General features: G+C 56.8%; 2 protein-coding genes across 2 annotated transcripts; one reads left to right on the top strand and one right to left on the bottom strand.

The window, feature by feature from the left end:
• Positions 1–1225: 1225 nt before the first annotated feature.
• Positions 1226–2417, bottom strand: GGS23DRAFT_601865 (uncharacterized protein; the record flags this gene model as incomplete). The annotated part of the gene is made up of 3 exons (XM_051519242.1): positions 1226–1364; positions 2203–2222; positions 2304–2417. The coding sequence occupies 3 exons, from the start codon at positions 2415–2417 to the stop codon at positions 1226–1228; spliced, it is 273 nt and encodes a 90-aa protein (XP_051366907.1).
• Positions 2418–7311: 4894 nt separating this feature from the next.
• On the top strand, positions 7312–9336 carry GGS23DRAFT_601864 (uncharacterized protein; the record flags this gene model as incomplete). Its single annotated transcript, XM_051519241.1, has 7 exons — positions 7312–7427; positions 7482–7515; positions 7625–7801; positions 7904–7958; positions 8012–8245; positions 8309–9085; positions 9155–9336. The coding sequence occupies 7 exons, from the start codon at positions 7312–7314 to the stop codon at positions 9334–9336; spliced, it is 1575 nt and encodes a 524-aa protein (XP_051366906.1).
• Positions 9337–11618: the final 2282 nt, after the last annotated feature.

Here is an 11618-nt window from a genome sequence, read left to right as displayed (position 1 = left end):
GCGGTGACATGCTTGAATATTTAGAAATCAGTCGTCACCTTTCTCGCGGGGAGGGGGGTGTGTTCACCCCCCATCTCACCCCCCTTTCCGGTGAACTGATACGACAGCTTCTATTGAACCGATCGCGTGTGGGTTGGGTTTCCTGTATTCATACGCATGTGGCTTTTTTCACGTCGACGCCATGTGCTAATCAATAAAACCGCCTGGCGCATCGCCGTCCCGCCTATTGCGCCGCTGTAGGACTGTGCACGCGGGGAGGTGAAATTGGAGACTAGGAAGCTATGTACGAGAGGGAAACAGGTATGGATCTTCGATGAGTTAAGGAAAGTCGATAGATACCGGTGACTGGTAGTGAGAACGGGATGAAAGAAAAAAGCGACACTGCTTGTAGAATGTTGACAGACTATTGGATTCGGATACGAGGGCGGCCTCTCCCGTTTGGGCTCGGCTGCTGGGCGGTATTTCGATCTCAGATCAACGAAGTTGGGACAGATGGAGGAGGCATCGATCGAGGCCAGTCACCGCAGCTACGCTCGATGAGCGGCCGAATCTGGTAGCTGCTTTCCGTCTTGCGAGTCAGCTCGATAGATACATGTTGGCGCGGGATGATAGCGGCCAGACTGGTCGAGTAGACGGCATATCCGGCACCATAAGCTCTACATCCCTCTAGCTCATCCTCTCGCAACGGGAATTACGACTCGTTAAATTGGGCCTCTGGTTCCCGTCAGATTGCCCTATTAGCTCACGATCCGCCTTGAGGATGGGTCACATTGCCACCCGTCACGGTGGGATCAAATCTCGAGATGACTGCTACCCACGGGGTTCGACACGCTTGGCTCTATACTGATCTACCTGACAATTCTCTATGGATGGGTTTGGCGGTTGCTATCCTTGCGGGGTAATGGCCACGACAGCTTCCTTTCGTCGTTTTGAAATACGCTATGCTCGTACGGAACCTTGGATGGAACCTGCGATGTGGAGACGGATATGGTGGCAGGGAGGGAGCAGCTATCGAGGAGGTGGCAAAAGGTGTTGACCTGGGATATGGAGCGCGCCGTGTACCGTTGGTAATCCCCCCTCCCTGAAGGCTGCGATGTACAGAAGTAGTCATCTGCCTGGATCTAGATGGAACGCCTGAGCGGACTGTTCCGCTGATGGCAACCACACCATGGTACGATGGGTGTAGGGACGGCACCACATCATGCTACTTCTTCGCCGCGGGCGCCTAGTCCTTGGATTCGCCTTTACCCTCCCGACTTGCTTCGGGCGAGGCTGAACCGCCCTCGATCGATGCTAATAGGGCGTCGAGCTTCTTCTCTAGATTTGTGAGGCCTGCCTCTAGAGCGGCAGCCTGCTGTTCGCCTCTGTTCAGCCACGCATTAGCACTGGGAGATTCTGCAACATCTACAGGATAAATCGTGACGGATAGCGCGTAGGGTTTTGACATGCGCCCTTGATAGGGCCGGCCGACCATCATAAGGGCCTTCGACGGCCCCCCGCGACGAGATTATGATGCGTACGAAGCTGTTGAGATTGCTAACTCGACGCATATGGCGCAGAAAAGGGGAGCGCCGTGTCAAAACATAAGACGGCTCGCAAGTTGTAGGGCTCAGCGCTGCTACTAGCACGACCAGCAAAAGAAGCAGTGGGTGGCCTATACAACTTTGTCAGGCATTCGATGTGTGGTAACTTTGGTGCGTCGGCACGTAAACGAGAGGACAAAAGAGACGTGACACAATGGGAGAGCCAGCCGGGCTTGTCCCACGTCTGGCAAGTTCCGCGACGACAAGGTAGGAGATGGCGAAGGGGATGGCAGAAAAGAAGACGTGAGCGGTCCCACGCACAGTTGACACCCCGAGCGGGATTTGGCTAGGCGAAGTGTGAGTGGCCCTAGAGGAGGTTCGTCGTATCGAAGCGGGGATCTAGGCCTCGGGGCAGACAGGGGGCCGCGCAATGGGGAATGCCAGGCTGATCACACCGGCGCGGATGCAGAAGCGGACTTTGGCATGATGGGAAGATGGGAAACCCAGGGGTCTGGGGGCGATTTGCATGCTAAACAACGCAACACACACGGGCAAATTTTCGCCATTTTCCATGTGTCCATCCTTTCTAGATACTAGACGCCAGGACAGAAAACTTGACCAGATCGGCTGTCGATCTCCCCAAGGCACACTCCGGATCGGAAATATCACCCATACATACCTAGCAAGGTCCTTAAATGCCTAAACGCCGTCCTAGTTAGACAAGGGTGTCTGCCCGCCGCGTTGGGGAAGATGCCGTCTTGGTCGGGCGTGCAAACTTACCTCCGCTATGTCTGCTTGACTCAATACGGCTGAGGTGGAAGCATTTTGTGGGCTGTCATTGGGCCCATGTGTCTTCGCCGCGGTGGGGTCGCTGTCCGACGGCGATTTCGACATGCTGGTGAAGCTTTCGTTGACTGGCAGGGCCGCCTTCGCTCGTATTGTGCCGTATCCGGTCCGATAGAGGCGGAAGAAGTAACAGGATTGTCTGGGTTACGATGCCTGGCCCGCGGTCCAGCCCTAGTAAAATCCGAGGTGGGCTTCGAGAGGAGTGGGTGATTCGCGGCTTGCTGGTCTGGCCTGTGTAAGACGCTGCTGCTGTGCTCGCTAGTCAGCCCGCTGCTCGGAAAAACACCATAGACGCGTGGCGAGGGACGGAGAGAGGTACCAGGGGGACGGGTCTTGGAAGAAAATTGAAGTTGGATGAATATGAGTAGACAAGACACCTGGGCAGGTTGGTGGATGGGATTGTTGATCCAGTCCGCGAACGGCATGCTTTCTTAATTCCTCGATAGGTCCCACCTATCAGCCTCCCCACGTGAGAAATACCCAGTAGGGTTCGGAACTGGCAAAAGGATGCAGGCAAGCTCGTCGTATCGCGGCGGATGGTACTACGTACATATGTCTGTACAATGTGGACGTATGCAGACATGGTCTTATGGCCAGGGGGGGTTGAAAGCGGTGGCCTCAGATGTAGATCTTTCGCTCCAGCTAGTCAAGACTGTCCCCGTCCGCGGCGGTCTAGATCTCCATACCGGTGTCTCGGCATATTTCGCGACGGTTTTTCTTCGACCGGTTGGGAAATAGGGAAATATGCCGTGTTTACGCGATGCCGCGGTCGTCAGTCGATCCGTGGGAGAGACGGGATATTATTTATCATGGTTCTTGTGCGGTGTTGTTCGTCCGGCCAGCCTTGCAAGACCACGTGTATATATCGTACTCACATCTCACGTCCCCGCTGCCACTGTACCGAGACGTACGGTACCGAGCAACGATGCCGGATATAGAGGCGCTCTGGGCTTCTGGAAGGAGGTATGGCGACGATCCTAGCAATTTTAGTACGCCGCCAATTTTATCTCGTCCCTATGCCGCTGTGTAAGTAGATCGCGCAAGGAGGGCTCGGCAGTGATGGCCTACGTAGCCGGGCAGCGTCAGCTTCGCCGGCACGAGCAGAGAGAGAGAGTGCGGGACATAGCGATTGTAGGTATGGAGGGATTCCATCGAGTTCCACGGGGATTTGATGGAATTGCGCGGGAATCCCACTAGACCCCCTCCTCTCTGGTTATGATGATTCAACTTCGGTCCTCGAGCTAGTGCGAGTGAAAGGAACGGGTTAGGTATGTTAGGTAGCTAAGGTAGCTGCAAGTGTACTACTACCTACGGTACCTACCTAAGTAATGCGCGAACCCCATTGAGGCAATAACTCGCAGCGGCAAATGTGTATAGCTTCCCCTCCGTTAGGCATATATCTCTTAATCCGTCCGACATTTGAAGTAGGCTAGGTTAGGTGCATATGTATGCATACGTGTGCATACCTAGTTAGGTAGATACGACCCTATAGCCCCGACTTCCGTATAGAGAGATATTGTAGAACCATGAACCCTGTGATTAGGTGCCTTCTGTGGATCCGGTGCTCCAACGTTCCCCACATCTTGCGTTGTAGGAGGAGGTAGGTACCTAAGATACGTGAGTTAGGTACCCATGTAGCCATGTCGTCGGGCTGGGTAGGTACCTAAGTGCGAGGCTTGAGGCAGGCTGGCTGTGTGCGATGCCACCTTGGGTACTGGCTATTGCCACGTGATCACCCGTCATTGTACATCGGTATACTTTGGGCGGGTTCGAGAATCGATTGGCAGGCATAAATTCCTACAAGCGACGCCGCCGACCTATCCCACACTGTTATCCCACCCAAACCTCGTGGCTGGATGGTTCTCTGCTTTTATGCATGTAGGTCGTCGATGTTGTCGTCGTCGCCTTCGTTGACGGTGCTCTCATGGGGTTCTGTCATTTTTATTACTATCATTTTCTAACCCCATTCTTCTTGTTGCCGCCGTGTTCGTCCGTATGTACGCACGTACACCTATGTGGTAGCCTACCCTACCACCGCCGCCGCCGCCATGCTACCTGACCCTATCCTACCCAACCAGCCAGATTCGCTCGCTCGCCCTCTCTCGCTCTCTCTCTCTCACTCACTTATTTCTCTCGTCCCCCCTCTCTCTCTCTCTCGCTCGCTTCCCCCAATCTCGATCTTGTCCCACAATGACGACTATCAATAGCGTAGCATGTGGATCCATTCCCCTTTTCTTCGTCCTGCTTCCGCCGAGTCTCGAATCTGGCCTGTGGCCGTCTCGGGAGCCATGCGGTTCATCAACCTACCGAACGACTGCCCGACGGAGCGACTGACTAGGTGACATCTGACAGTCAAGTCATTCGGAATACTACGATCCCACGATACCGGGTCTCGCTGGTGGGGGGTAGGAGGGGCTGCGAGTCGACCACATTCAAAAGTGGATGCAAAAATGGAAATATACCTAATCAAAGAAAAACATCTGATGGGCTCCAGAGTCTGGGGTTCGTGGCTTGGGGGGACGCCAAGACTCTCGATCCCGGGCTGAAAAGTCGATTGCGGCGCCCTACCCTCTCCTAATCCTATCGACCCTGATTGGCTCACGGCTGCCAGCCCTTCTTGGCTCCCGCGTCCCCTTTCACTACTGTCTAGTGGTCCGACGCCCCGATAACCACCTCCCCATAGTAGGGAGGTAGGTAGATGATGGGCTGCCCGGGATATTTTCTTTTTCTTCCTGTTTCTTTCTTTTTGACAAATATACCCAGGCAGGAATCGCATCATCGTCGGCACGCTGGGTGATCGTAGCCGAGGCCGGTCTATTTCGGGAGCTCGTTCGCCCCTAGTGAGTGTGCGTGAGCGGTTATGTACCCTGCGTGTGTGTATGTCTGCGTGTGTGTATGTCTGCGTGTGTGTGTGCCTGTGTATGTATATGTGGGTGTGTATGTGGGTGTGTGAGTGAGTAAGAAGGAGACGAGGCGGATGAGCAGACAAGACATCCTCGCCTCCGCCTATTATGTTCTAGATTCGAGCAAGCACGCCTGATATTACCGGCAACGGAGCGTCGAGAACGTCAAAGGTACATCGCGTGAAGAAGAGCGGCGAGCTCGGAAACAGACGCATCCCGGCAAGAGACACGAGATGAAGCAACCCACGCGCAGCAACACTCTCATTTGTCGTAAGCCTCGGCCGCGATCTCGATCCCGCGCGCTCAGCCCGTAACCCTTCGCACACATTCTTCACCCCATTCGGCCACTGGTGTGCCGATAGCTTCATCCCATGCTCGCCTACACAAATCGTGGGGCGGTAGGAGCTGGTTCTCGACACCCGTTTTCTCGCGGGTCTCCTTCCTCTCACAGACCCTCTCACACGCACACGCACACGCACACACGCACACACGCCACGCATGCTTTCCCTGCCTCCCTCCCTCTCCCTCTCTCTCTCTTTTAAGAGAGAGACGCACACAGAGAGGGGGCGAGGATGTGTGTATGTGTTCGTGAGTTGGTGAGCGAGCGAGTGGGCGAGAGAGAGAAGCTTCGAGTTTAAAGAGCTTGATGGCGCACAGTAGGAGGCGAGACGGGCGATTCGCCAGTGGGCGAAGCTCGTCTGTTTACGACCTACGAAGCAACTAAGCGTTAGCCCTGACTCGGCTGCACGAGCTTGATTCTTCCCAACAGTGCATATATGGGTCTTGGAATAGGTCCAGGTTGCGATCTTCTAGGAATAGTCACGTTCCTGGGAAGAGTCTCGCCCAAGGTCCGGGCCTGCAGAGCGTGACCTCATACCTCGATACTTACATAGGTTACGAGGACGAGACCAGGTACCGCGTCCTCTGGCCGAACATATTATTGCCCATCAGCCCATCAGCCCATTTGTGCTTGCATGTTTCCAGGACCTCCCGCCAGCCATCTGAGAATGGGAGCTAATCCTGTAGGTGAGTCTTCTTCTCTATCTCCGTTTTCCCTTTAACCAGAGCGCTAGCTGTTCTGGGGCTTGCCGCAGCTGTGTATTTTTATTAGTATTATTATTATTATTTTCTTACCCCCTCGAGCTGTGACACACCGAGTGCTCGATCCCCAATCGATTACGCTGCTCATCGAGATCTGGGAAAATGCAGCGGGATCGTATATCACCACAGCAGCCCGGGATCCAGAATGCCAAATTTCCACATTTCCCCTAAACATTGCCATTGACCATTACGGGGCAAACAGACAAATCCGATTTTCAACCCTTTTAACGTCTGCCACAGCCTGACCGTACCGCAACCCGTACTATACGACCGACGTCCCTAAACGCCGTCTACCTACTTCGAGCGGATTTCGTCTACGCTGCCTCCCCCCCTCTCTCACTCTCTCCCTCTCTCTCTCTGGGTCCTGCCTACGTACACCTCTCCCGGCACGCACCAACGCGCACTCCTCCTTATATTCCTAGGCCGCCCCACGCCCCACACATCCGGGCCGCCTCTATCGCTTCAGGCCTACGACGCGTCTCTGTTTCTGCCGCTGCTGCTATCACTCCGTGCCCACGTGTCTGCTCAGTCGCAGGGAGCCATTGCCGACTGGTATAGGCGGGTCAGTATCGTAAGAGGAAGAGCACACCAGGAATAGGAAAGGCAAGCGGCTTAAAGCGTCCCCCCTACCACGCTGGTTACTAGACCAGCGATTTCGGCGAGGAAGGGTAAACTTGTCCGAGAGTTGTTGGTGTGGACGGAGCAGAGCTACCCCCCTCCCCCCCAGGCCTCTCTCCATCGTGAGCCGAACGCCGATCCGGGAGAGTCCGTTCGCCGGATTAAGAGAAGACGAGAAGAGAGAAAGTAAACAAGACATTGCACTCCGCACCGTAATCGCCGCACCTACGAGGGTTCCACGCGCAGGCTCGAGGAAAGCCTGATGCTGAATTGAGAGCTCTAGCGAGTGATCCGCTGAGACGCGGCAAAAAAACAGCTATATGAATTCCCTCGAAGCGATCTTCGGCGAGCTAGGCATCTCTCAATACCTTGACGCCTTTGTCGACCAGGGTTTCGATTCGTGGGACACGATTTTAGACATTACCGAATCTGACCTGTGAGCCTTCCTAGCCCACCCTAACTCGGGCAATGGCTGACGTTTCGGCGGTAGGGACGCGCTTGGTGTCAAGCTCGGCCATCGAAGAGTAAGACCGCTCGTTCTTTTGAGTAGTGCTCGGCGTGTGTATTTGTGTGTGTGTGCGTGTGTGTGTGTGTGTGTGTGTGTGTGTGGCGTTCGCACTGACTGTCGCGAAGAAACTCCAGCGCCGTATAGCGAATTACCGAGGTCTTGCACCTGATGCGTCCTTGATATCCCCTACGCGTACCAGCATCGAAGATGTTAGGCTCGATTCGACTCGGGCGGAGCCTGTCAAATCCGACAAGTCGGACGGAGCTACCGTTGCGAAGCGCAAGTATAGACGGCACCCCAAGGTCTGTCTTCCCACCCCCAACCGACTAACCCGGCTCCTTTTGCGATGACCTCTCGCGACGTAGCAGGGGCCAATGAGAATATACCGCTGACCAATGAGCTAGCCTGACGAAAATGCCCCCGAACGGCCGCCTTCGGCGTATGTGTTATTCTCGAACAGTAAGTTAAGCTTGCATTCAGCGATGCCTAGGGTGTATACTAAACGACGACAGAAATGAGAGAGGATCTGAGAGGCCAGAATTTGACGTTCACGGAGATCGCTAAACTGGTCGGTGAGAATTGGCAAAACCTCAACCGCGCTGAGAAGGAGCCTTTCGAAAGGCAAGCGCACGAGGCAAAGGAGAAGTACAATCGCGAGCTGAGCACCTATAAGAAGACGAACGACTTCAGGAAATACAGCGACTACCTGCATGAGTTTCGAAAACGACAGGCGGCCCAATTACAAGGTATGTGTCGTGCAGGCGGTGTCGTGATCCTAGACGGTGCCAGACCCTGACATCGTCTCTCAGAAAAAGACGCTTCCAAGCGTCTCAAGACAGAATCGGACAGTACTCGCGGAAGTAGCACGAGTGGCGGTTCGACGGGGCCTAGTGGTACGACCAGTGGCACGGGTAGCGGATCCGACAGCCAGCCTGGTAGCGAGCCGCCGCCAACACGTCAGCAAAGGATGGGATCGTCGACGTCGACGGTCGACAGCAATTTCTCCCCGAGGATGAACGGGATACATCATGGGGACGAGCCGCTGCATTCCCCGAGGACCCTCTCGTACGACGAGCAAATTAACGGGCGACCACGTGGGCTGTCGAGTCCTACTTCTCGCGATTCCCCTAGCCACCACTCGAGCAGTCGATCTCGCTGGTTGGAGAGCCAGCGGATGTATGCGGAGTCTAATCACACGAGCGCCTCGTGGTTTGACCCGAGAAATATCCAGGGATCGCTCGCACATTCGCCAGAGAGTAGCTTGCCTACGCCAGTCTCGAGCTTGGGCCTGAGTAACGGATCTGCTCGCGGGTCAAGGTCGTCGGCGTCCGGATCACGGCCACCATCGTTGAAGACCGAGCAGTCTTCAGCTGGGAGTGTCAGTTCGTACAGTTCTTATAATACCCCGAGGACCCCAAGCGACGCCTCTCTGCCGATACACGCGCTCCTATCATCAAAACCGGAACCGCAGTATTCTTCACGCCAAACCACCGTGTCCCATGCGCCACTGTCAATCCTGCAATCGCAGCCTGGCCGTCCGCCAGGAGATCGGCTAAACGGTAGCATGGTTGAGACCCACGGAAATGGTAGGCTCTTTTTTTTCTTCCTTCTGGCTCGCTCCGTGGCGTGCATTCTAAAACTGACAATTGTCGTAGGGTTTCTCCCCGGGCCGATCCCGCCTAAGTACATAATACCCAGCTTCCAAAAGGAAGCAGTATACGGTGTACCAGCTGAGCCGAAGCTAACTACTACTTCTAAATTGAACGGGAGTAGCGAGAATGGCCTGGATGGCATCAGTGCTCTACTCAAGGCTCGAGAAATCGTGGACCGGCGGTAACTAGAGCTCGTGCCATGGCTCCGCCCCCCTCCTCCAGAGATCTTCCGCTCATCATATGTTGTACATCCTGGGAACCCGTGGCGTACGGCCATTCTCTGATCTGAAAGAAATTCGTATTTTATGACATCCCTCTACTTATCAATGGCATATGGGCTTTTTTCCGGAAAGGGATCCGAGCGTTTGGAAATTGTGAAAGACGACACGACAGCTAGGAACGAGGACCGACTGCAATGACTCTGCACTTCATACGGGCCGGCGTTTTTCTTTTTTTTTTTAATCCCCGGAGGGTATGATGAACTGCGGCTACAAGTGCAAAGCTTTTCAGCCAAATACCCTCCCCCCTCTGTTGGTGCTCCCGCACAACTCGTCGAAGCAATGCATTACGACGGGGAGGGGGGGGGGGAGGATTCGGGCTTGTCTGGTTGCCCGACAAGAGGCAACCATCACCATCTCAACCTTGGGGGTTGTTTTATATGTTTAGGAGTTTCTTCGGGACTGCTGTCGAGGTTTGGTGCTCCGTACAAGACGGAAAGGGGCGAGGAAAAGGCGTTGGCGGGGAGGGCGCATACTTGGGGGGGGGGGGACTTGACTCCTTATTTGATCTCGCTTTCGCGTCCCTTGCTCATCAACCTGGGCGGGGGTTACAGTCCGCCCGGCCACGTGATGAAACCCCTTCAACTTCTCAGGGAAGCTGCTGTGACTATTGCTAGGACAATTCCGTGCATTGTAATCTTAAATCTGTGCGAGAAAAGAATCACTTGCTCGCTACGCGTACGCTGGCCAGAAGCGGACGCAAAGTGAAGCGAGAGGTGGTCGCGTCGCGTCATACCGACCGTCGACGGTGCGCGCGGAGTGCCACGACGGCGGATGACTGGCAACGTGGAGGTATATCGGGTTGCACGATATGTCCACACATACATACATACATACATACATACATACCGGCCTAGCTTCTTCGACCGAAAGCTAGGACGGCCAAAAAAAAAGAAAAAGTACATTTCATATCCGCGCGCCCCCTTTTCCCGTTTCTCTCTCACGACTACTGCTCCTCGCTGCGACCACGCGGGCGGCCCAGTTCCAGTTCCACTACTCGCGCCACACACACACACGCACACATGTCCCGCAGCGCAGCATCCGGAAATCCCACGCGGCGACAGCAGGCTAGCGCCCTTCGCCGACGAATCGCGCGCGCGACGTTCCCCCTGGTCGGGTTCTAGAAATAGGACCGGGCCACCTGGCTCTCTCTCTCTCTCTCTCTCTCTCTCTCTGTCCTTCCGAAACGAGGAGGAGGAGGGGGGGGGGGGGGAATAGGTAGAGAGAAAGAGAGAGAGAGAGGAGGGAGATAACGAAGGCAAGAAAAAAAAAAAGAAGCAGCCGCCTTCCCCTCCCCCCCCCCCCCCCCCCCCCACCCCCCCCCCCCCCCCCCCCCCCCCCCCCCCCCCCCCCCCCCCCCCCCCCCCCCCCCCCCCCCCCCCCCCCCCCCCCCCCCCCCCCCCCCCCCCCCCCCCCCCCCCCCCCCCCCCCCCCCCCCCCCCCCCCCCCCCCCCCCCCCCCCCCCCCCCCCCCCCCCCCCCCCCCCCCCCCCCCCCCCCCCCCCCCCCCCCCCCCCCCCCCCCCCCCCCCCCCCCCCCCCCCCCCCCCCCCCCCCCCCCCCCCCCCCCCCCCCCCCCCCCCCCCCCCCCCCCCCCCCCCCCCCCCCCCCCCCCCCCCCCCCCCCCCCCCCCCCCCCCCCCAGGCCCTATAGGCGCGCTATGCATGTCTTACCTGCGTTGCCGTTCCCAGGCCGCGGCGGCGGCGGCCTCTCGTTCGTCAGTCGCCTTCGCAGCCCTGCTTACAGCTGTCGTCGTTCGGTTCGTTCGTCCGCCCGCGCGCGACGGCGAGGCAGGTCTGGCACCCCCGCCGGCCGCGCCATGCATGCATGCACGCGCGGCGTCGTGACACGTTCGGCGGCGATCTCGTAGTAACTCGTACGAGATCGCCACACGCGCGCGCCCTCACCCTCGCCGCCCCCTTCCCTCTTCGCACCATCTCTTTCCCTCCCCTCTCCTCCCTTTGCCCCTCTTCTGTGTCTTCACTCCCTTGCTTGACTCCCTTTCTACTTTTTTTTTTTTTTATGTTAATAATCTCCCAACCCACCACCGCACCCCACCCCTAATTCCTTCCTCGGGTCGCTCCCGGCTCCCGGCTCCCCCCCCGGCTTCACGCCTCGCCCGTCAGCTCGGCGGACCAGTCCCTGCGGATCTCGAGCTCGAGCAGCTCGGGCGTGTTCTCGATCACGAGCC

This window comes from Durotheca rogersii (genome assembly GCF_024521655.1).
Source record: "Durotheca rogersii strain YMJ 92031201 chromosome Unknown GGS23scaffold_130, whole genome shotgun sequence".
Taxonomy (NCBI): domain Eukaryota; kingdom Fungi; phylum Ascomycota; class Sordariomycetes; order Xylariales; family Xylariaceae; genus Durotheca; species Durotheca rogersii.
Note: the sequence above shows the minus strand (reverse complement) of the source record. Positions and strands in the feature narration are given on the sequence as shown.